At 49.1% G+C, this 26,138-nt stretch overlaps 1 protein-coding gene across 2 annotated transcripts in view; it reads right to left on the bottom strand.

The window, feature by feature from the left end:
* Window positions 1-17,064: 17,064 nt before the first annotated feature.
* TRIM3 (tripartite motif containing 3) overlaps window positions 17,065-26,138 on the bottom strand; it is a 288,298-nt gene continuing 279,224 nt past the window's right edge. For both annotated transcript variants that reach the window (XM_086933707.1, XM_086933708.1), the window contains exons 10-12: window positions 21,100-21,170; window positions 18,721-18,861; window positions 17,065-17,383 (exon numbers count right to left, since the gene is read on the bottom strand). In XM_086933707.1, coding sequence (XP_086789833.1) covers window positions 17,231-17,383; window positions 18,721-18,861; window positions 21,100-21,170 — 365 coding nt within the window. In that variant the 3' untranslated portion in view covers window positions 17,065-17,230. The remainder of the gene's footprint in view (window positions 17,384-18,720; window positions 18,862-21,099; window positions 21,171-26,138) is intronic.

Raw genomic sequence — 26,138 nt, 5'->3', positions numbered from 1 at the left:
CCCTATAATGAAGCATGACACTATGGGATTCTTAGTGTGTGAGGGGTACAGTGATGAGTGACCAGGCAGTGTTTGACCATATCATACTTCGACTCCAGCTATACTGTGCAGCATGACACAAGACTTCTGTTTTGGGAGCTAAAGCAGAACCGGGCCATTGCGAACAGCGATCTCTATAAGAATACTACAAAGGTAGAAGATTGGGGAGGCCCTGGACATAGCACACATCAGCTCCAGCTGTGCGATTGTAGTATGCTGCTCAGCCAGGATGTGAGCGTGTTAGAATGTTAGAAGTTAGAATGTTGGAATGGTTTGAGTCAGTTGGTCTATGGGCTGAGCAGCATACAGGCTGCGCCTGATGGGGCTCGCTTTCTATGTACTTATTTACCTGTAACTTCAACCTTCAATAAATATACTTGAAGTTACCAACATCGAATGGACTATCAATCTTCTTTTCATTACAGCCGTGCTCCCTAACGCAGGACTACAAAGGTAGGAGAAAGGGGAGGCCCTGGACATCGCACACATCAGCTCCAGCTGCGTTGTGCACCCTAACACAAGACTACAAAGGTAGAAGATTGGGGAGGGCCTGGACATAGCACACATCAGCTCTAGCTGCGCGGTGCGCCCTAACGCAAGACTACACGGGCAGAAGATTTGGGAGGCCCTGGACATAGCATACATCAGCTCTAGCTGCGCGGTGCACCCTAACGCAAGACTACAAAGGTAGAAGGGGAGGCCCTGGATATAGCATACATCAGCTCTAGCTGCGCTGTGCACCCTAACACAAGACTACAAAGGTAGAAGAAAGGGGAGGCCCCGGACATAGCACACATCAGCTCTAGCTGCGTGGTGCGCCCTAACACAAGACTACAAAGTTAGAAGAAAGGGGATGCCCTGGACATAGCACACATCAGCTCTTGCTCTGCGGTGCACCCCAACGCAAGACTACAAAGGTAGGAGAAAGGGGAGACCCTGGACATAGCACACATCAGCTCCAGCTGCGTGGTGCACCCTAACACAAGACTACAAAGGTAGAAGATTGGGGAGGGCCTGGACATAGCACACATCAGCTCTAGCTGCGCGGTGCGCCCTAACGCAAGACTACACGGGCAGAAGAAAGGGGAGGCCCTGGACACAGCATACATCAGCTCTAGCTGCGCGGTGCACCCTAACACAAGACTACAAAGGTAGAAGATTGGGGAGGCCCTGGACATAGCACACATCAGCTCCAGCTGCGCGGTGCACCCTAACACAAGACTACACGGGCAGAAGATTTGGGAGGCCCTGGACATAGCATACATCAGCTCTAGCTGCGCGGTGCACCCTAACGCAAGACTACAAAGGTAGAAGATTGGGGAGGCCCTGGACATAGCACACATCAGCTCTAGCTGCACGGTGCACCCTAACGCACAAGTTACTACTTGTGTAAAGATATATTTGTAAGAAACATTAGTTAGTGATAGATTCCTTACCTTAGAATAACCCCAGGCGTCAGACTGGATCCGGAAATTTTTTCGTAGCAGTACCCTTGCGCGTCGGTAGGCGTCGTCTGCGGCTCCGCGTCCGTCGTCGGCGCTGTGATGACGTCACTCCGCCTCCGCGTGCTGACGTCAGTTCTTAGACACAGCTTTTCCGCGCCAGAAACGCAGAGCTATGCTAAAAACCAACACTGGTGCCTTGAAACTAGGGCCCTGAAAGGAAATTACCTTAACCCTAGATATCGGTTCGCAGAACGGGGAGGATGGGTGGGTCGGTAAGGAATCTATCACTAACTAATGTCTCTTATAGATATATCGTTACACAAGTAGTAACTTGTGCATCTGAAGGAGACACGTTAGTGATAGATTCCTTACCTTAGAATAGATACCCCAGCAATACCGACCCCGGTGGTGGGTCTGCGAACCAATAATCACACCAGAAAGTCCTGGAGGACTGAACGGCCAAAGAAGCCATCCCTCCGGACTTGGCTGTCCAGGCAATAGTGTCTTGCAAACGTGTGCAGCGAGGCCCACGTAGCTGCCTGGCAAATGTCCTGCAAGGGCACTCCTCGGCCCAAGGCAGTTGTAGTGGAATGAACCCTCAGCCCAACAGGGGGTTCCTTCTTAGCCAAGGAGTAACACGCCTGGATACACAAGATGATCCACCGCGAGATGGTCTGCTTATGCACCGCTTTTCCCTTCTTAGCGCCCAACATAACCAACAAAGAGTTGGTCATCCACCAGGAACTGGCGTGTGCGATCCAGATAGAACGAGAGCGCACGTTTTGGGTCCAGACGGTGGAGCCTCTCTTCCTCTCTCTCGAGGGATGCGGAGCTGGAAACAAGGTGGGCAAGGTGATGGATTGCCCGATGTGGAAGGCTGTGACTACCTTGGGCAGGAAAGAGGGCCTTGTCCGCAACACAACCTTGTCCGGATGGACCGAAAGGAAAGGAGGTTTACAGGATAGAGCCTGGAGCTCACTCACTCTCCTGGCAGAGGTGATGGCTACCAGGAAGGCAGTCTTCAAAGTAAGAAGGCGGAGAGGACAGTTGTGAAGTGGCTCGAAGGGAGCGCACATTAGAAAAGTAAGAACCAAGTTCAAGTCCCACTGAGGCATCACTAAGGGCACAAGAGGGAACGTATGCGTGATGCCTTTCAGGAATCGAATACCAATAGGGGACTTGAACAAAGAAGGTTGATCAGGCAGCCTCAAAAAGGCTGTAAGAGCAGAAAGGTAGCCCTTGATAGTGCCCAGAGCAGAGCCCTGCTGGGCAAGAGAAAGAAGAAAGAGAAGAACCTCAGAAAGAGGGGTAGAGAGAGGATACACAGCCTTTGCTGTGCACCATGCCACAAATCTGTTCCACCTGCAGGCGTATACCGACTTTGTGGAGGGACGCCAGGCTGCCAGAATGATGTTACAGACTTCAGGAGGCAAGTCAAATGATCTCAACTGTCGCCGCTCAATCTCCAAGCATGGAGGTGGAGACTGGACAGGTTCGGGTGGAGGACCGTCCCCTGCTGCTGCGACAGAAGGTCCTCCTGAAGAGGCAGACGAACCGGGGGATCGACTGACATACTGAGTAGCTCGGGATACCAGTACCTTCGTGTCCAGTCCAGAGCCACAAGGATGACTTGTGCCCGGTCGCGCCTGATCTTCTTCAGCACTCTGGGCAGAAGTGGTATAGGCGGAAAGGCGTACAACAGACCGCAACTCCACTCGCGACGAAAAGCGTCTCCGAGCGAGTGCCGCCTTGGAAATTCCAACGCGCAGAACTGATGACACTGCGCGTTCTTTTTGGTGGCGAATAGATCTAACCAAGGCTCTACCCACTGCAGAAAGAGACCTTGCGCCACGTCCGAGTTCAGACGCCATTCGTGATCCATCATGCACCGGCGGCTGAGTTTGTCCGCCCTGGCGTTCAGAGACCCTGCCAGGTGTTGAACCACCAGGGTCACGCCCTGATGTTCCAGCCATTGCCAGAGGCGCAGAACCTCCTGGCAGAGGGTCCACGACCCCACCCCGTCCTGTTTGTTGCAGTACCACATGGCGGTGGTGTTGTCCGTGAACACCTGCACTACACTCCCTCGGACAGAGGGGAGGAATGCCTTCAGTGCTAGATGAATCGACCGCAGCTCCAAAAGGTTGATATGGAGCCGTGACTCCGCAGGAGACCAGAGGCCTCTGATCTCCGCCTCTCCCATGTGGCCTCCCCAGCCCTGGAGGGACGCGTCCGTCACAACTACGTGCTCCGGTTGGGGAAGGGAGAGGGATCTGCCGCTGACCCAATCGCGGTCCGTGAGTCACCACTGCAGCTGTCCCGCAGTGCCCTCCGAGATCAGGACATGGTTGGATAGGTTGCCCTGATGCTGGGCCCACTGAAACTTCAGGTCCCACTGCAGAGCCCGCATCCGCCAACGGGCGTGATGCACCAGAAGGATGCAGGAAGCCATCAGCCCCAGAAGTCGCAGCGTCAACCTGCCCGAAACTCGGGATAAAGGCTGAAAGATTGGAATCAGAGCCTGTATATCCCGAACCCGCTGTGAGAGGGGCACAGGTGTGACTTCGGCACATTGATGGAGAACCCCAGCTGGTGCAAGAGGTCTGCCGTCGTCTGGAGGTGGCTGACGACTGCCTGGGGCGAGCCCGCCTTCAACAACCAGTCGTCGAGGTAGGGGAAGACTGAAACCCCTAACCTGCGCAGATGAGCTGCGACCACCGCCATCACCTTCGTGAACACCCGTGGGGCTCTGGTAAGGCCGAAGGGGAGCACGGTAAACTGAAAGTGCTCGTGGCCTACCGTGAACCGCAGGTAACGCCGATGGGCAGGCAGGACGGGGATGGGGAAATAAGCGTCCTGCAAGTCCAACGCTACCATCCAGTCTCCTGGGTCCAGGGCAGCTAAGACCTGAGCTAGAGTCCTTGAACTTCTCCTTCCAGAGGAAGCCGTTGATGTTCCGTAGGCCCCCTTTGCCCTTCTTGGCTACCAGAAAGTAGTGGGAGTAGCAACCACGTCCTACTTACGGCCCAGGAACGGGCTTGATGGCCCCCTTGGCCAAGAGGGCCGAAACCTCTTCCTGCAGAAGCCGCAAATGATCCCCCGATACGCGGTGGTGTTGCGGTGGCATGGCTAGAGGGTTCGTCTCGAAGGGGAGGGAGTAACCCCTTCGGACAATCTGCAGCACCCACCTGTCCGAAGTGACAGTGCGCCAGTGAGAGTGGTGATGGCGAACCCTTCCCCCCACTGGCGTCACGTGGGCCGAAAAGCACGGACTAGGAGGGTTTAGATCCGGATGCTGCGGGGGAGGGTGTGGACTGGCCTCGCCGTTGTCCCCGACCGCCTCCACGGCGATTTCCACGGCCGCCACCGCGCTGGATGTTAGTCTGCGGCGTGTGGCTGGCAGCACGTGTGGGGGCGCCCCTTCCTTGGCCACAAAAGGAGCGAAAGGCACCCGTTTGCTGCCGCGGGGCCGAGAGGCCCAAGGACTTGGCCATAGCCCTGGAGTCATTAAAGCACTCAAGCGCATGGTCTGCCTTGTCGCCAATAAGGCGACGCCATCAAACTGCATGTCCATCAGTGTGTTTTTTACATCTGCCGAAAAGTTGGCGGACCTCAACCAGGCGTGGCGTCTAACCGCCACCGTCGTTGCCATCGCTCTACCTAGTGAGTCAGTGGTATCCAGCCCACACCGGATAGAATATTTGGCTGCATCCCGGCCCTCCACAAGGGCTTGGCCGAGTTTGGCCCGTACCTCCAGCGGACACTCTGGCAGCACTTCGGCAACCGTATCCCACAGAGAGTGGATGTAGCGGCCCAAGAGGCATGCGGTGTTGGAAGACCGCAGCCCCAGACTAAGGGAGGAGAAGATCTTTTTACCGTACTGCTCGTACCTCTCGGATTCCCTGTCCGGTGGAGCCGACAGGAATGCGGTCTGGGAATTGGATGCCTGGATGACCAGGCTCTCGGGGTGGGGTGGGTGGACAGGAAACATGGGTCGCCCGGGGCCGGGCGGTGGCGTCTGGCCACATGCCTATCTACGGGCGAACCCGTAGCGGCCCTGGAACAAGTGCCCAAAAGAACGTCGGTCAAGGACTCATTAAAGGGCAGCAGAGGCTCGGCCGAGCTTGACTGCGTTTTAAGGACCTCAGTGAGGAGGTTAGTCCTCACAGCCGCGACGGGGAGCTCAAGGCCCAAGGTCTTGGTTGCCCTCATCAACACCACACTGTAGGTTGCCCCCTCCTCCGAAGCCACGGTAGGAGGTGAGACAAAACCAGTGTCTGGTGTGGTGTCCAGACCACTGGCATCCCCAAATCCACCTGTCCAGTCCTCTTGAGACTGACACTCTCTGGTCAGAGGGTCCTCAGACCCCTCCCAATACTCCTCATCACCCATCTCCTGATAATCAGGGTTGTCAATTGATGGGGCTGGTACATTGAAGTAAAACTCCCCAAGCGCCGTCGAGAGCGGCGCCGACGCCAGAACCGGGTCGAGGGAGGCATCGGGGACGGCGCCGCCAGAGGACGGCGCCGGAGGGGACACCTGACGGACCGACGCCGGGGGGGGGGGTCGTAAGGTTCACCGGCGACGACCCAGATCCCGAAGCAGATCCAGTGGGGTCCTGCGGCGCCGGTGGCGTTGGGACTGCGGGGCCCTGCGGCGCCGGGCCCGAAGCCCCCGACCCACTAGGGGCCCCAGACGGGTCCACTGGGCCCGAAGGCTCCGCGGAGCCCGTCGGAGGAGAGAGGGACCTGATGGCCATGAGAAAGTGCTCGATCTCCTCCGGCGTAGCGTCTCGCCCAGGGACAGGAGGGTGTGGAGCTGGACGCGGCGCCCGCCACTCCGACGGAGCCGCGTGGGCGGTGTCACCCGAACCCCCGGCCGCGTCGCGCGAGCGTTGGGGGGGCGAGTCAGAAGAGCGTGACGCCTCTTCGACTTCTTGTGTTTCTTACCTGACGACGACTTTGACCCGGAGGAGTGGTGCCGACTCTCGGAGCTGTGGTGGCTCCGACCCTGCAACCTGTCCCTCAACCTCCCGTGGGACCGGGACCTCTCGCGGCGCGGGCCGACTGCCGGAGTTCGAGTCGCCTGCGGGACCGCTCCCGCCTGGCTTTCCAAGACAGGGCCCGGCAGTCGGGGCAGGCCTTGTCGCCGAGGTCGACGCCTAGAAAGAGTAGACACCGGCGGTGAGGATTCGTGACCGACATCGTGCGGTCGCAATCCTCGCAGTGCTTAAATCCAGGCATCCCTATGGCACCGATCGGAGTCGTTCAACTTTGAAAAGATGATCAAAATGATCCAAAAAGTTAGTCAAAAAGTGACTAGAAGTACTGCTTTTTCCAGATCTGCGCTTGCTGGCGCGGAAAAAAGAAGAACTGACGTCAGCATGCGGAGGCGGCGTCTAAGTACTCCGACGACGTCTTCACAGCACCCACGACGCCGACGACTGACGCGGAGCCCCAGACGACGCCCACCGACGCGCACGGGTACTGCTACGCAAACATTTCCGGATCCTGTCTGACGCCTGGTGTTATTCTAAGGTAAGGAATCTATCATTAACGTGTCTCTTTCAGAAACAAGACTACACAGGTAGAAGGCTGAGCACTTTCATGGATGGGAAAAACTATCATAAAACAGACATAAGGCATGGAAAAGCTCCCCAAGCACTACTACATTCCAAGCGCCATGAACCGACAGGAGGAGAAGCAGGTCCACAGTTTATAGCACATTGCCCAGATCTAATTATTGCAAGCAAATAAAACAAGATGACAGCTTATGAGTCAACGTCAATGACTTTATTTTGTCAGATTCTTTTGTACATACAGGTTGTTAGTGGCAGAGCCTCTCTCCAAGCTGTCCGCCATGTTGATAGCTGGCGGGGGGCATGGGCTGGAGGACTCTTTTGGCTGAATTGCTCACGGCGGAGTGACCGGTGACAGAATGAGGACCCTAACACTTCCTCCCACGGTTATCTCTGTCCACCAAGGGATGTAAAACATCATAAATCACATTCCACCCATTTAAGTATGTTTGCTGCCCACATTTAACTTCCGCAGAAGCACAATTACTGGTGGGCAGAAGTTCAATGAACAATCCTGTCTATTCCTTGCTGGACACTTTGCATCCAAAGGTGTGATTTTATGCAGTAACTTTCATTCTTAGTTTGTAGTTCTTTTGTGGTTGCCTTGAGTGCAAGTGGCTTAACACGATCGGCATTTTTACACAATTCCAAAGTCCTGTGCACCTATCTTCACCCCAGAGACTAGGACAGAAATGAGGGCACCCCAGCTGAGACGGATTCTCACCTGCCCAGAAGGAAGGCAAGATGCCTTCCCCCTACTCTCGCGAGATGCATCTCCCTCAGAACTCACCAGCATAGTGGAAATCTGCAGTCTTTTACACCTAGGTTTTTACACCTTCGGAAAAACACCTGAAAAAATGGAAAAGAGACTATTGGCAGATGGGTGATGGCAAACTAGCTAGGAAACTGCATCTGTTTAAATATCATAACTTACAAACTCAGTAGCCGTGGCGAGCGACACTGTTGCTAAATCACGCCATAAGTGCAATACACATTGGTCTAATACTTAGGGATTTTGTTGTTATTATTTTAACAATTATTAGCTAAATTTTTATCCTTATTTGTACATTTGTTATAAATTCATTCAATTAATTTGAACACCCCAATTCACAAAGGTGAGAACATTTGGGGCAATGGATTTCTTTGATTTTCAAAGAACGTCTTTTTATTCATCGAGTAGGAGGTGCACATGGTGCGCTGGAATTAGATACTCAAGGAGGATGTGGCCAATCACCTTTCACTCATTGGTCACTCTCTCAAACACAAAAATAAATCCTAGCTCAGCGTAGCCTTTTTTCACCCCCAGGAGCCAGCGATGCCATACTGGGCACAGAGACCCTAACCCACCTTTTCCCACAAATTACCCCAAGTCCATCAACCATTCCCAAGCAAGTCATGCTAAGTCATCTGGCGCTCTGTGTGGCACCTGACAAACACTTACCCAATTGCCTCCATTTCACCCTCAAAGTACTGCAGCCAGAAGGATGCCCTCACAGGGCAGCTGGTTATCTGGGGCATTAGTGTTACAGTGATGCCAACTTTGGTCTATCATGGGCAGAGCTATGTCACATTGTTAGAAAAAAGCTGACTGTGCAAGAAAGTTCCCTTTGGATTCCCTTGTCTGTACGTTTATCTCATGTGCAGATCCTGTAAAGCTGGCATAGATTCTGCCCACCTCAACCTGTGACAGACAACCCTGGCATAAACCATCTATTGCAGACAGAACGTGTTCGCCAAGCCTATTACCCTGACAAGCAGCAAAGCTACAACTGGTTTAAATGCCAGACGTCTCCAAGGCCAGCAGTGAAGAGAATTTCCTAAGCCTAGTTGGATGACTCTGTTGAGTGAATGCAGTGTGCTAGAACTACACTTTGGCACACATATAGGCAAATATGTCCTGCCATGAAAGACACTGGCATGAGTTGTAAGACATGCCATGGCCTATGGTGACAACACCTCTGTGTCTATCAAGTAAACCCAGCACCATCAAAAAAGAAAAGCATTAGCACCAACTACAATATCCGTGATGTCTTACCAGAGCCGCTGCGAGAGGAGCTCCACGAACCTCTCCTGGAGGCAAACAGACAAGAAACGCAGGAAACCAGCACATAATGCAAATTTGGGATCGAGTAGAGGAGCAACGGCCATCTAGGCCTGGAATGTGGAGCAAGGAAATTCACAGCACCTTCCAAATCACAGTCAGGCTGGGGGCCCTCCTTCCAGACCTAGTTTATCAAAAGGGCATGCAAGTTGGCATTGATTTAAAGACCAGGATTCCCCAGATGAATACTAGAGTAGGTAGTTGGGGAAGCTCACCAACCCATGGGAGCATCTTCACCATAGCCCCTCATTTCCTTCCTTTAATTATTTCCAACTAATCAACATAACCCTCTCTATCCCAAAACTGGACGGGGGCATCAGAAGCTTACGAGTGCATTGTTAGACAACAGTGGATGCTTCTGCATGACCCCAGTGACACCCAAACAAATTCTCGGATGAGGGAAAGAGCTCCTCCTCTAGTCTCCACAGCTAAAAGATCCCCAAAGCTGAAGACACCATTTACAGAGTAGACAATAAAACCACCTCTCAAACACCGAAGGATGGTGTGCTCCAGCAGACGAGACAACGGTGTTGGAACAAGGGGGGAGGGCGTTCTTACATGTACACAGTGAGGTGCACCAATGAACGCCTTAATGACCCCATACCTTGCCCAACAGACTATAAATAGGAAGGCTCTGGACGTAGTATTTTCCAGATAAATTCATCTTTTCAGAGATATGCAACAACAACCTGGTCCAAGTGCACAGAATCGGACGCGCATAAAGAGCCGAGCAAGTCAGACCTCTCGTAAGCTACATCTGACCATTTTTCCTCTGGCAGCTCCTTCAGGGCCCTTCCTGCATCACCTGTGTAGAGGCCTCATTCTTCACCGGTCATACAATGCCCGATCTGTGAAAAAGCACTATGTAAACCGTGACTGATGTGTGGGTGCAAGGGGTAGCCGTGCCAATGAGAGCAACTGGTGGTAAATCCCGGCTGGTAGTAGCGATGGTCCTCGCATAAGGGGATGAAGGCTCAGTCCATGTGCTCCGTTACATTCAGTTTGTTAATGGCCATTAGGCCTCACGTGTTACACCTCCGGGACTGCGACACAGTATAAAAATAAAGCACAAATATCAGATACATAATTGTAGCAAAACATAACAGAAGTGACACATGTAAACAATAATTCAAACAAAGCTGTGTTTAAAATTCAACAACCACCACCCACTCTTGCCACCTTGCCGGAATTTGCACTGATGCAGGGGATATGCCTCTTTGGAAATGGTGTCCTTGGTCAAGACTGGCGTTCCTCCCTTCACATCTTTGCACTGGGCCCAATTCTGTTCTCTGGATTTGATGCCCTGTATACCCTAAAGCTGTGTGTCTGGGTTGATGGTGTTGGGTGGGGTGGGAGGGGGTCCTATGAAGGCTTCCAAGCCAGGTCTCTGCTGCTCAAGTCCTCACCAGTCTGCAAAGCTCTCAGCCATTGGTGCACAGAGTATTCGTTTGCGGTAGCCCCATCTGCAGGCTTCAGCTGCACGAAGCAAGGTCCGCATGTTGCGGGAAGCTTCCAGAATACATTTAAATAAATAGAAGAGTTACTCTGAATTTATCATTGCTCTCCATGTCATCAACAACGGCTCATTAAAACTTAAAGGCTGATCTTGATAAACACTCTTCGACTGTAGCTCTGTTTTAATCAATAAATCTGATCCAATTTCAAAATGGTGCAGCAATATGGCGCAAGTGAGGCAGCAGATAGAGTAGGGTCTGGCTGGGATAACCTGAGACCCCCAAGCTCGGTCCTGTTTTACTTATAGGGTTATTAGGGCTCAGGAACACCCCCACAAACCCCTGAGAGAACAACTCCACAGGGTATTTTGGGGGTTTTATATAAAACGGGGGCTTGGAGACATTGCCCACCAACATTTGGCTTTGTTTGGCAACTAAAAGGAACCTTGTCAGTGCTGCAGAAAAGAGGCTGATACCTTGTAACTCCGCTTTAAGGAAAAAAAAGTGCAATAAAGAAGTAACCAAAAGAATCTGATACGCTTCTGAAACCAGCCAGTTCAGGAATACCAGAAGTGCGACAAAGAAACAAATGATACTGACTCTGTGCAGGCAGTTCTTGGCTCATGTGATGGCCACAAACCAATACGATTGACCTGTATTTTAGACGTGCTCACTGAGTGGTCTCCATCTTGCAGCTGGGTGCAGAGACACGTGGCCTGGAGTCCAGGCTCCTGAGGAAGGCGCTCACACTAAAAACAGCGATGACTGGATAACCTCGCCCCCCCTCCACTAAATTTATCATCACCTTACGCTCCACGGGTGCATACACTACAATGAGGATGGATTGAGTACTGTATAGATTCCGTTGAAGTTAACGTGAATCCCTTTGATGAATAAAAGCTATTAAGTGCTTTACAGAGCTGGGGGGCTGTTGGGAATAATATGTAGAAAAGGCTTATGGGAAATGAGACCCCTTTGGTACAAGAAAAAAGAGTGGACATTCTGACACTTCAACGGCATGACACCGCACTGGGCGTTAGTGTGTGCTGGCATGGCACCGCCATTTCTACTGTTTCTAATTTCCCATGGGTCCGTGCACTGCGGTCGTGGACATCTGCATACTCCCGGCATTCTAGCAAAATCGCAGTTCTGCTCTGTGGAGCTCAATTCAGGGGTCTGGAGTGCGAAAGCGCCTGGTTAGCACTTTTTAAAACTATACATAAAACACAATGAAAATACCACCATATAGAGTGAAACAAACTGCACAGAGATCATTTTTGGAACCATTTTGACCTGTGATCAGTGCTTTCTGCATCCTCATATATTGGCAAGGACACGGCTGAGGCCTTCTGAAATAGCAAAGCGATGAAAGAGAACATCAAAAAGCATTGGGAGGGCCACTGAAGTTAAATGTCCAACCACAGAGCAGACATTTTATGAATCAGAGCAATGGATGGAGACTAGATAGAGGCAGAACACACCAAGAGGTAACAACCCTTGAGCCACTGATAGCTGAAAGTTAGTGTCAAAGTAGTAGTGCTGTAGGACAGTTTTCCAGCCACTGGCAGTCTGAAGAACACATATGGGAAAAGTTAAAAGGCCTGGTAGCAAATAAAATGTTGAAATGCTTTCATTAGCTATTGTCTTCCTCCTCTTCCCCTATGCGCACCCTGTAACCCTTACTAGTGTAGCCAAAAGAGGCTCAGATTGAGCCTTCAGCATGGTACCCCATGGCCACGCCATCCTGCACTACCACTCACAGCAGTGCAGCCACCCCCAAAAGTGCAATTAGAAACTAAAACACTAGCTCCTGAGCAACCATTAAGTTTACACGCAACATTGAGAATAATGGCCCACATCATTTTTGCCTCGCCTGTCTCTGTATGAGCATCATTATTTGTCACTCTCCGAATAAACAACGCTGATCGCCAATGAATGTCCAACAACAAAACACGGAGACATCTCGCTGGCGAGACATGTCAGATGATGAGTGGATACGCTGTGCCTTTGGAGGGTGGAAAGGAGATGCCCATGCCACTTTGAGGACAGCATCTAGCAGTGTGCCTATGCATGAACATCCCATTCACAAGGTGGCAGCCTCTTACTTTCCTTATTTTAAAAGACCCCCTGAGACGTTGGCACAAGGAACAATGAAGTCCCACTGAAACAATTGGCAAAGCCTTGGCGCGGTCTCTGCGCATGACAAAGTCTGGCTAGTATGACACAGTGCGGCTAATATCTGAAATGAATCAATGCCTCATGAATGTACCAGGGAAACCTAAGGAGTCCATGAATCAACGTCTGTTACTGGCTTTGAGCGGGCTGGCACCATTGTTCAGTTTTGAATGTCCCAGCGCGTCCCCTTAATGCAAAATGGCCGTGCCTTCTTGCCACATGTATCTGCCGAAGCGTGTACGCACCAAGTACACAACTTGCCAGCCGAGGTAGCAGCTAGCTCGGCAATACTACCAACATTGCTGTATAATAGTCTCCTCACTTAGGCTTGCAATGTGATACTTATAAAACATCTACACCTCAGGCAAGCTAACCATCCAGTAGTAAGATAAGCAACGCTTGCAGACTCCTAGGACGTAGAGCTAGCCAGGAGCCTCAGGCAAGCTAACCATCCAGTAGTAAGATAAGCAACGCTGGCAGACTCCTAGGATCACACCTAGCCAGGTGCATCAAGCAAGCTAACCATCCAGTAGTTAGATGAGGAATGTTCGCACACAGCTAGGACATGAATACAGATGGGTGGCCTCAGGCAAGCTAACCAGCTACAGTAGTTGGATAATGAATGCCTGCACACTCATCTTACCCCCAACCTCATGGGCAAACCCAGAAGAAAGACACACATTAAGGACCGATTGCAAATGTTTGCCATCTTATATACATACAGCCCACGCACTGCGTAACACAAGCATGTCCTGTCCAATACTCTGATAGCAAATGCTCACATACCTCTAGTGCAACAGCTCCCGAGATGCCTTCCGTAAGTATGGTATGTATGCCCATACAGCAACTTTGGTACAACATAAAGATTATGGGGCAGCTCCCCTAAATTTAGGGTGGTAAGAAAGCACCTGCTTGGAGGAAGCCTGCAGTAAGCTTACCATGCACAATACCTCGACTGCCCATTCTGTCTAACATTTTACACACTTTTAGTGGGCACTCTGTATGAGCTTTACAAGAACATTTATACGATTACACATACTGGCGGGTAGGACACCAGGGAACTTTGTGCATCATCAATGTCCCGAACTGCCTAAGCATTTGCTATTCGGCGCCTGTTGTAAAAGTCTGATCAATGCACATACAATGGTGAGCTGTGCACTGCACCTATGGGCAGCAGAGGTGAGCCTTGCACACATGGCACATACTGTGGCTAGATTGTGCATGCAGGAACATGATTAACTCTGCCCTGTAGGCTTGCAAGGTGCACAAGCTAGAGAGCACATGCTGGCAGAGTGGGCCCTTCGTCCATATACGTCATGTCCTCTATCTCACACAGGTTTGTGGTGCACACAAGCTAGCCTCCAGCCACAAGTTTGTATCCATATAGAATCTGCACATACGTTATGTCTCCGGTCGGCTTGAATTAGATTGCTGTTTTTCTGGAAGATGGCACAATCTTTGTGGTACAGTGTGCTGTTCACGTTTGGTCCGCCTCAAATAAACCTTCAATGTACACTGCTGATGTAGACTACATTTGCTAGCAGAGGGCGCGCTCTGCACATCCACCGGCTATTGCATTCCATGCTTGCAACAGCTCACCATCAAATGCTGCTACAATGACAAGAATTGGACCTGGTGTGTTCTTGAGCGACAAAGCATCCAAATACATGCAAAGTCATAATTTAGAGGCTCAAAGGAGGAGTGAACCCCCTCCTGGACCTTCCATCCAACCTTCCGACTGGAACCACTGGGGGATCACATGATCTTCTCCATACACTACCACGTTCAGCAGTGGGTTCAGTCTTATTGGTCACGCTAGGTACAACAGCCTTTCTACATCTCCCTCAGACGCTCGACACTTCAGCAGCCTGCTCCTCCCCGTAGCAACACTCTGGTTCTAGCATGCTGACAACATTCTGCGCAGCGTGTTCTGAACGTGTTGCTATTTGAATGCACCTTTTAGCCAAAGATTTGGCAGCACAGTGGAGACAGAGCAGGCAAAACAAGCTTTTTCAGGTGAGGAAGTTTACCAGCCATTTAAAAGTTGACATAATTCATAGGAAAACATAAGTACAGTACGGTTTGATAGGGTTTCCATGATGCCTCATATGCTGGCGATCCCATCTCTTGGAGCGCAAAGCTAGGCATGATGGACATCTCGGTGCCTTACTCATCTGGATCACGCCCTTGTGGCTCAATTACACTTGGCCCATCTCAGAGATGGAGGCTTGAGTGGACTGTGTGGCACAGATCTTTATGTGCCTACCAACCGTGAGAAAGGGGCGATGTTCTAGACACAACACTCTGCTTGACAGCCTTGTCATATTCAATGGTACTCGGCAGATGGAGGATGGTAGCAGCTAGCGGCAGGTCACTGCCTGGCAGAAGCAGTATGCGGAGCGCTGTCTGCGGAGCGCTGTCGATGGCCACTCTCTGGCACAACCATTGCACCGGCCCAGCAAATATCAAAATTAGGGGTTGTTGTTCTCTAACACAATTGACTGATATCGTTTGTATATACATACGATAAGAATGTGTTTCACAACCGCTCCTCTTTTGTAGATGTTGGAAAGACGATGGTCCATGTTAGTCTATTTTCAATGAAGAACAACTTTTTCCACTCACAACTAAGAAGCAATAAGGGTGCAGTGAGTAATAATTTGTAATGCCCTCTCGTGTCGCACTACCCAGTAAATCTGTTGCACTGCCCACTAGAGGGCGGCAGCTAGAAGCCAGAGTCCCAGCAGCTTGGTGAACATTAGTGGTGTCATCAAATGAAATGAGCAGTCTGGGCTTCCTTTGCAAATCCTAAGTTTGCAATAACCGACTGCTGACCTTCAGAGGAGTACGTGGAGCGTGCGTCGGGATAGCAGAGAGGTTGTTCAAAACGTAGGTTCAGAAAAAGGTTGTTCCTTTCTCTTTGTGAAATCTACAACGTCATCTTCAGATCAACATGGTTCTCTCTGGAAGGTTCTAGTACTGGAGGCGAAACATTTGAAATCGAGAATGTCGCCATTTTGGTGGGACAACTGACCAGGAATCATTTTACATTACCCACTGTGGTAATGCACCCACTGTGGTGGCCTTCTAACCTGGCCCAGTTAAGGGTACTGGCGACATCAGCCATGTAATTCAATGCAAGTCATCGGTTCATCAGTGGCCTGTTCTACTACTGTCTTTATAGAAGACAGACAAAGAGCAAGAAGTCCACACGCCACAATGTAAAGAGAATTTCAGATCTCAGAACGCCGCGGGAGGCAAGACTGGTGCACAGCCAGGGATCCTACTCTCAAGAGGAAACATCAAGGATGGAAATCTGGCTGGGATCCTTGTCCCCCGACACAGAGCCATTGTGAGATCCCTACTGCGCTCCAATCGTAACTGATCTACCATTAGAGACAGGGGCCTGCTGCTGATCCACACAAATTCTCTACTGTAGATTCTCAGCAGCAGGAGCCATTTAAAGACCAATTTTCAGTTCTAGTATTTTGATGAGGTTGGGTAATTTCAAGACCTTAGCTTTGTTGCGAGTAATACAAGCAATATGTTCTTGTAGCAGTGGCTGTACAAAAGCAGCAGATTTCCAACAAAATATCATGATGGGGCCTCCCCCTAGCACAATGGGCGGCACATCATCTCCCCGCTGCACGTCTAACTCCACAGCTGCCTTTTCCCTTCCTCTACCAGGGAGTGTGCGGAGAGAATTAATGTTGTACAAAACAGCATCATGAACACTACAGAAATTAGCTACGGTACATTCGCTTTTCCAGGAGCGCCTTCAGTGCCATTGGATGTCTGTCTTTGCCTGGCAATGGTAAATGGTGCAGTATAATTGGACACAACTGGCATTATGGCTAAGACTTCCCTGGAGAAAGTCAATGAGGGCCTGTTTAAGCATTCGGCTCTGTCAGCGGTTAGAAGTCTCCTTTGCGGCACATCATAATTTTTCGGCCGGTCAGCCACTGCAATCCTCTTTTCGACGCATCAGCACATCTGAGGACCATGGGGTAAATCTACACCACGCATGAATCCTGTTAAATAAAAATCCATCATTTGCTTCGAAAAAGACAAATTTACATTTTGTTCAGCGTACAACTGCACATTCAGGTCATCCACTGCTGACTGTTTCTCCCATCGACTGGCTCGTGTCATGCAATAGTCTGTAGAGTTGCTTGGCAACATTTGCAAGTGAAGCGGCCAATCTCTAAAGACAGTTTTGTTTCACGAACAGTTTGAAAGTTGAACTTTCTTCTCTTCACTTTCTTTTCCCTCTTCTTTTTCTCATCCCTTGGCCCAAGCAATGCCAATTCTTTTCAGATGTAGCACAGGTATTTCTTAAAGTTTTGGAAAAGTAATGTTGGACTGCTACGGTCGGGATTGAATCCGCTGTCCTCCACTGCGGCGAGAGAAGCAGGCTCCTACCAGCTCTCTTGGCCTCCAGTTACTGGAGGTAACGGTAAGCTTTAAAGCAGTGGTTTCCTGAATCGGCCACAACCACCTGTCCATCCGAGGTCAATGCAAGGCCCTGGGGTCCATACAGAGGGTCTGCCATGGTGTTGATGTAAGAGAGGAAGGATCCTGAGCTGTCGAACACCTGTGTGAGAACAAAAGAGAAAAATGTGAAAGGTGGCCATACTGCACTCAAAAGGCATCTCAGCTCAGTTTTAGTTAACCCAAGGCTAGTAACGACTGAGCGCACACGATTGCGCACACCCCCACACCAAGTATGCTTTACTCAACCTTATAAGCAGCATAGTGTCAAACCGCAGCCTGTGTCTGCAGCTCAACAACTCACTTTCCTGCACTAGATCTTCTAAAGACCCAAATTGCCTGTATGTGTTCCCTAAAAGGGAGATTCATTGTTCTAGATGCCCGACGACTTTATAGTACGTCTACTGCGTCATTAGGATCCATCTACTTCAACGTTCTTTCAGCCAAGCAAGAAAACCAAAGGATAATTCCACAAGAGCTAAACTATTTTGCAGGAACCCAAATATTCTGCCAAGTCAACCACAGAAAAAAATGTCTCAATTGATCAGCAATTCCACCTTTTTCATTCCCTAAGCACTACAATTCCAAAACAGAAGTATTTGAAAGGCAGTGAAAAGATAGAAAATACAACTGATTTGGGAAATTAACTGCGATAGCAGGTTAGGTACCACGCTGACCTAGTAGAATATTCCCACTCATAACGCTTTGTCCTGCAGAGCAGACTCTGCTGATCTCTCCTACAGAACACCCGAGTGGTTCTGGTCACACAGTTCATACATATAATGCAGTGTTTAAACGAAAAAGTGCCCATGCTAGGGTCTTGAAGGAAGCTGATGCTAGGGCTTGGTGCACAAAGCTTAGGTATCCCTGCATTCTAGTCCTTTGAAAGCAGGACTCGAAGAATGAATCTGCACAGCTCATCTAGTTTACTAGGACACTAACCACCTGTGTTTTTTCAGTACCTTCAGATAATTGTCTCTTGAAGACAAGACTGTAGTTCTAATATGGAACTTACACCTTGATGTCATCATGGTTCAAAAAGCCCCATCATCAGCCCCACAATCCACCAAGAAGAGGAATCTTTGCTTTTATACTCTTTGTTCACTTCTGGCACGGTTTCATCTCTCCTTCCAAGTTTATCTACAGCAAGTATGCGGTGAACACTATCACGAATGTAAATTCTACCACTCAAACTTCGCCACACCTCACAGAACAATCTCTTGTCAAAAACCACTGCCTCTAGCTCCACTGTGCTCCCATCTTGCTGCCTGATTACTACTAAGTCCCATGTGGTAACCTCAAAATGCATCGGTTCCATCAGTCACAGTGTTATCAAGCAACGCTTCTGCCATTTACAATGTTCAGCATCTTACACACCGGATATTCAGACTCGTACTGCAACACATTCTCAGTAGAATTGTTCCAACCAAGAGTCGTCACCTGTATTCTGCTGTTGCCCCAGTCCGCCACAATAATGTTGCCGTTGGAATCCACAGCCACCCCGGTCGGAGCATTGAACTGCCCATTCCCTTCACCGTGAGACCCAAATTTGAAGAGGAACTCTCCATCAGCACTGTATACCTGCCAAAACAAAGGGGTATTCAGAAGAACTGGTAACACAAAGGACAAACATGGAGTAGGAGGAAAAAGAAAGTCAATTATTCAGCCAGAGCGCGGAAAAAGATTTGTCCTCACTATCTATCAAAGAGACAAGTACTTCTATTACCTTGTCTTTGCATCAGTTTTAAAAGATTCTCAGGTTGGGAGAATGAATGCTCCAGATAAGATATGAGGTTGGAAGGATTTTACTCCCTATTTTGTGGCATCAAAACTAGGTACTATTCGAGGACACTAAGATGGGATCTGGGTAGTTTACAGAGAACCCAAGATTGAATAAGATCCGGAGGGTGAAGGCCAGGCTGGATAATGTAAGCTCTTTCAATACCGCTCTGAAATCGTCCGAGTAACAGCAGAGCGCAATGGCATCCACAATGCCAGAACCTTAGTTGTAGCCTGGCAAGACATGTTTAGGTCATAGGCCAGCATCCATCATTGGTGCTGTGGGTACCCGGCCCGAGGAGGCACAGCCTGTACTAGTGCAGGACAGACCCAGGGTAGATAAGAATCCAGGAAGCAAATGCAGCACAGCCAGTCATTCCATTGAAATGCTGTATGCACTAGAGCCTAAGGAGGCATCTTGAACTTGTGAAGGGAAAGAACTTGTTGAGGTAAACAGCCACAATGTGGCAGAACTTTCCACAACACTTAATTACTCTAAAACATTGTAAGTATTCCTGGTGTCCCCTTGTGAGGGCAAGCGTGTCTCCACTACTACGGAAAGGAAGAGCTTCTCAGGCACCAGTATTAATTCAAGGGAGGACGACTGGGGAAGAGGTGGCCGGCATGGATGTGGCTGTGGGAGATGTAGAAGATACCCTTTCTTGGAGGAAACCTAGGCATCAGTGGTGATTCCAGAGAGAAACATTCCCTCAACTGTGGAGAACTTTCTGAGTTGGAGCACAGAAAGGACCTTGTGGAAGGGTGGCACATGTGTCTTATAAATCTCTGTAATTTAACACAACTCAATCCTTCTGAGGGTGTTACGCACAGGCGCTTTTTCTTTCACCTGCTGATCTTTTCGGCAAGCCTGTGGGCTAGCTCTAATTTAGCGCTTCTACATGAATGATTTACATGCACCCGTAAATTATGGCTGGAGAGCAAGCTACCAATCTCCATATTGGAGACAATGTCAGCAGATCTTGACAGCCCAGAAAGCCAAATCAGCACCTTGAATCTACGGAGTAAACAAACCAAATCTGCAGTAAGATTGTGTACTATCTCATCAACTTCATGGCAACCCCCACGCTTTAAGGCCGACTGCAAGACTTATCAGAAGTCAAACTTGTAAATTCTACTTTACCGCCCACATCTGGAAAACATAAGATGAGCAGGCTGATTCCTCACCCCATCCGAACAATGCAAAAAGAAACTTGACTTCTCTAAGAAAAAAAGCAATCTACGGGGATTGAGTCAATAACATCAGGGTCAAATCAAAAACATTCCCCTAAACAAGGCTTGCAGAGGTTCTTAAACTTGTAAAAATGACCCCAAACTCAGAACAGAGAATACAAATCCATCAAGGAACTAAGCAGAACAGGACAGAAGACAAGAAGATGTGTAGTAAGGGGAAGACGAGTAAAGAGGAGAACTGTCAGGAAGGTTGGTAATAGAAGCGAAGAGAGAAGGATTAACACCTGCTGAGATACAAAGTGAATTTAGGAAATAGAAAGGCAGATGGAAGGAGAGGTAAAATCATAGTTTGGAGACAGTTCTGAAAAGCAAGGTGCTACTCTGGGCTGTCAAACAGTGATGAAAGCGATATCTGCAGAAACGGAAAAATGGGACAGAGGCCATTCAAACGGATTGTTGGGATGACAATAATGAATGGCCACAGAAAGATACAGAAGAACAGACGCAACAACTTAATGTCAAAGAGAGACACAACTGTCCTTGCAGAAAAAGAGATGAATTCAAGAAAAGAAAGAAGGGAAAGAAAAGAACATGGATAGAAAAATGAAGAGTGTCCTTTGTAGTGTATGTCAAGCGACAAGGAAAAAACATCTATTGGATATTTGGGAAAGAAGGGACAATGAAAGCAAGACAACAAGTAAAGAGAAGGGTCAAACAAAACAGCAGGAAGAGCTTGCACAAGTTAGGGAAAGACATGCAGCCCAGAATTATCCGGGGACCAATCTTGAGCAGGACACTTTAAGCAACTGGTAAGTAAAAGGACAGAAAGACAGACAGTTTGGTTCTTACCTTCACAGAGTGATTGTGGAAGTCTGTGACCACAATTTCATTCTTGTTGTTGACAGCTACAAAATGTGGACCTGGGAAAATGGAAGAAGAGGGGAAGTGAAGTGTGTAATCAAAACAGAAAAGTGTGAGCCCACCAGTAGACGTCCAGTATTCCGCTTGCCGCTTGCAGATGTACAAGCAAAAGGACTGTCCCAAAAGCAGTGCCATAGGCGGCTTCTCGCGAGATTAATTATACAAGAAGCAAAAGGCAGGCACAATGCGTCTCACAAAACCACTATAATGGTAACTGAGAGACACTTGTATGCCCAAGCTAGGATTCTATGCTGAGGAGCATATAGCGATAAGTTCGGAAACAGACCACATTACGAAAACCAGCCAGGACAGCCACAAGAGGTTAGTGTGCCAGCAAGCATAACACAGATCCAGGAGTTAGCTCAAAGCATACTGTCTTCAAAAAAATCCAATAACGAATCACAAGATCAGCAGGTTTCTCCAGTAATAACTTCTGGGAAGGGTCACTAAAGCAACCAGAACCTTTATCGGAAAAGGCCTTCAAATGCAAACTCCTAATTTAGCCTATCGGCAAAACGCTCACACAACTGGAAACTAAAAACATTGCAGCATCTGATAATGCCAACAAACCCTCGAAGGGACACTGATCTCAAGATGGAAGACAGCTTACACTCTTCCAAACTGAACTCTTCCTGCAATACCCCCAGATACCAGATTTATGCATCTACAGTTTTATACGCCTGTGCTAGACCCAGTGGTGTCAGAGCGCATTACAAACGTTCCTAAGAAAGTTGCTACAACAGTGGTTTAAGGAAGTTATAGCAGCTGGTGGGGGTTAATTAAGTGGGTATTTCTAAATCAAAAGGTGTTTTAAGTTCAACTTAAAAGCATCAAAAGAGACCTCTCCTCTCACAGGATAGACAACCAAAACAAGAACATTACACTGACAGCCCCACAGATCTCCGACTCTTCTCTCAACCATTCCCCAGCTTTCCTCCCAAACCACAAGCTTTTGACAAAGCTGGCCGCACGCTTACAAAAGAAAAAGTTACTTCTGGTGGATGCGGCCTCTTGTCGCAGATTCCTCACCTTAAGAATTCACTCTCCAGCTTCTGATTGGTCTGGACATCTTTTTCCTAGCAAAGGCTTCCCAGCCACAGCCGGTGGCATCATGCAGCATCAGACGTGACTCCGCCCACGCGCATGATGGCACTGGGGTATATTAGGTGGCAAATGCTGCGTTGGCATCAGGCCCATAACTTATCTCTGCCCCCGCAAGGAGTGATGAGAGGAACCGAGAGCAACAGCAGGGACATATGCAGCACATAAAATGTTTGCACGCCGTGGGATCTTATTAGTCACCGCACTGACTCCTAAGAGGAGAACGGAGGGCAGTGAGGAATCTGTGGAAAGAGAATGTATCCACAAGAAATATTGTTACCAAAGGTAAGTCCCTTTTGACGCTGGAAAGATGGGGCTTGAAGGGCCTGATGCCATCAGACTCACAACACTGAACAAACTTACCCCAGTTAGAGGTACTGGTAGTAGTCTTCCTGGCTGCCAAGATGACATCAGTAGGCAGGCAAAATGACTAACCAGAACTCCTCACTCTCTACGTATGCAGTTGTAGTGTTTGGAGACTGTGATGGAGGACCTGCTGCGGGAGCAAGTCTGCTCTGCACAAGAGGGGAAGCCAATCAGTAGCGGTTACTAATATTTAAAAACAGAAGGGAGGGTCCCGCGCAATGCCGAAAAGATTCACCCATGCTGTGTGTCTCTTCTCTTGAGTCCTGGGTGGAAAACAGGAAGGTGGCTCACAACTTCCTGTTGTGCAAACAACCAATCCTGTAGCAGCTCTTATGTTCTTTTCAGCATGAGCACAACTCCAGGATTGGTTGGAGCAGGCTAACCCAGCGCTCATTTGAGGCTTGGAGCCCTGAGATTGGTGGGTCTACAGAGCACATGTCGGATAGGTGGCTGTAGACAGCCACCCTATCTGACAATCTCACGGCAGCAGTTACCATGCAGCTAATGCAGTCCCGCTCCCACCCTCACACGTCATCCCGGGCTGGCACTGCTCTGGAAGTGAGATGCGGTAATTCTTTTGCCGTTCGGGCACCTCGTGGAAGTTTACACTAAAGGACACACTTCACCCAGGACTTGTTACCCGTGATTAACTCCTAACAGTTGCTGAAGTTGAGAAGTGACAGAAGTCGAGTTGCATAGTGCGCCCTATGTAATTTGTTATTTTACACAAACATATTTTCTCCCCTATAAGCACTAAGTAAAACTGTGCTTGCTCTTCTTCCTGCGAACTTAATTGTCTGGTGGGACGCTCAGTTGTTTATTTGTCCTGAAGATGACCGCGTACTTATGACAAAGGTCGAAACGTTGTTGACGCAACTGTGGCCGCAATTTATGGAGGACACATTGTTTTGCGTGTTGTAGTCCCAGTATATCTTTTTGGAACTCCAACTTTTATGTAACCACTTTTGGTACGCCACTTGTTTGGTTGTGAATGTCTTCTAATTGTTATATGTAACAGCTTACCTGTCTGAGCCTCATGATACTACTTTTTTACTAAATAAAGAATTGTATATATGTTTTGTTTTTTTATTCTGCTTTTTATGGGTCGTGCTTTCTATTATCTTTCTTTTCACGATTAGGTATGTAGGGTTGTTGGATTTAAGCATTTGTGATCTAAATATGTTTGTTCTATGATCATTTTGTGTACACTGTGAACCTTTGTTTGGAGAAAATACGGGCTGGCACAGCAGCACACAGAATATTAAAATGGTAATGACCATTTTATTATTCTGTGTGTTTACCTGCGACGCTAGCTGCAGGCTGGGCGACGCTCCTCTACTCGTTATGAAGAACCGCCACAGGAGCCAGTTGAGTGACAACAGATTGGCGTACCATATCCTCCAAGCCAGGTCTAGGGTGATCAATGTCAGCTGTGCTCCATTCTACCATGCACCTTCTGCTTTCATGGTGGCAGATTCAGGATCAATGGAAATGAACACAGTGGACCCCGAGTCCAGTTGAACTTGAAGGCTTTCCCCGATGAAACATTAAGAGGAAGTGTATAGCACAACGCTGAGGACTACCTCTTCTGAGCTGTGGTGCAGAGGCTCACCAGTAGAAACCCCCACTGGAGACTAGCATCTCCCTCACTCCTGCAAACAGCTCTAACTCGTGGTCCTCCAGAGAGACGTCTAAGAGCATGTGCCCTTGCACTGTCGGAGCCGGCTTGGTTAGCAGTCACCGGGAAGATGCCCTTATGCTGAGCCCAATTTCACATGTGAATCTGTTCCCATCACAGAGTTCACAACTCCACACCACCATGCATGGTGGTGGTGGCACAGTCTAACAGAATCTGAATGTTGCTCCCGGAGATGGAAGAGAAAAATGCCTTTGTGGTACAGCAGGCCGCCCACCCTGCGTAAAACCTTTATGAGCAGGTGTTGCTTCGATCCAGAACCAGGGTCAAGAGGCCAAGCAGAGGCAAGATATGCAGGATCAGGAGTCACCCCGAGTTAGAAGACTCCGAATCTGATCACTGGTATTCCTCGTACTCTGAAGTCTAGCGTGGAGGAGAAGCCTTCATGAACCACCCTTACAAAGGTTACCCTTTGTGAGGGAAAATAGGAGTTAGGGTGTTTATAGTCAATACCAAGGTTTGTAGGAGAGTTATTGTCCACTGACAGTGATTCCCGACCAGCACAGGGGACTCAGCTTTCAGCAGCCAGTCTAGAAATACATGGACTGACAACTGCAGTGAAGCTGCCACAACTACAGGCACCTTCATAAAGACGTATGGGGCGGTCAGAGTGAATCGTACGTCTGGAAACGGATGCTTCTGGAATGCTACCATGAACCTCCACTTGTGTCTGTGGGCGGGAAGAATTCGAAAATGTAAACAAGCATCCTGAAGATCCAAAGATAGCATCCATTCCCCTGCATCCAGGACAGTAGTACCCGGAAACTAGTCCTACTGAACAAACAAGTTCAGAAGACAAGGATACAGGATAGATTTCAATCTTCATCCTTCTAGGGGACCAGGAAATAAAGGCACTAAAATCGTCTTCCTCTTTCATCCAGAGTTACCAGTGCTGTGGCCCCCTTGCTCCACAATGCAAGATCTTCCACCTCCAAAATGGAGGCATGTGGCAGAGAGCATACCCTGGTGGAAATGGGAAGGGAAGGCAGCAGCCCTTTCTGATTAAACAGGCATGGTGGGGGAGTGGTAGGGGGGGAGGGGTCAGATGGGTTTTGCAGCAGCAGAGGTGGCAGAGGATGTTGAAGCTCTCATCTACTGCGGTTGCTTTCATCCCCTGGATATAAACCTGCCCAGAAAGCAGCAGTATTGCCAACAGGGATTCTTGTCAGGTTGGGAAAGTGGTCTCTGCCTGGACTCTACTACCCTGGAGTAGTCACAAAACATTCTATATAGCTGGTGGATTCGCGGCGCTGAGGTGACTAGGCCACCATAGCTCTGCGGTTTTTAAAGAATTCCAGGCAATAGTCATCTAACTCTCCGAAAAGCAGCTGATCATCGAGGGACGTGTCCTTGAGCGTGGCTTGGACATGTCATGAAAAGCAAGTGGAGCGCATCCAAATGTGTCCGCGCAGTGTGACAGCCATGATCATGGATCAAGTAAAGAAGCCCGCTGAGTCCAGGCCACACTTCAAGGTCTGTGGAAACAGCCATTTCATGGTCTGCCAAACAAATCCATATAAGTTTCACCGGTTCCCACAAGAAATGAACATTCCAACCCAGGAGGCAGATGGCATTAGCAGCGCAGAGTTCTAAGATGCCTGAAGGAAAGACTTTTTGGCCAACAGAGTCAAGCTGCTTTTAGGAGGCATCACGGAGAATACATTCAGATTTTTGCTGAGAGGAGGTTTGCACAGCCACACCTTCTGGTGACAGGTGAGACACAAAGGGTAGGGATCACCCAGAGCAGGCCTACGGCATGTGCCTCTCTGTCTGTGGACTGCTGGGCCCAATAACAGCTTTGGCC

This window comes from Lissotriton vulgaris, chromosome 8 (assembly GCF_964263255.1).
Source record: "Lissotriton vulgaris chromosome 8, aLisVul1.2, whole genome shotgun sequence".
NCBI classification, from domain to species: domain Eukaryota; kingdom Metazoa; phylum Chordata; class Amphibia; order Caudata; family Salamandridae; genus Lissotriton; species Lissotriton vulgaris.
The sequence above is the reverse complement of the archived record's forward strand: the minus strand, read 5'-3'. Positions and strand labels throughout refer to the sequence as shown.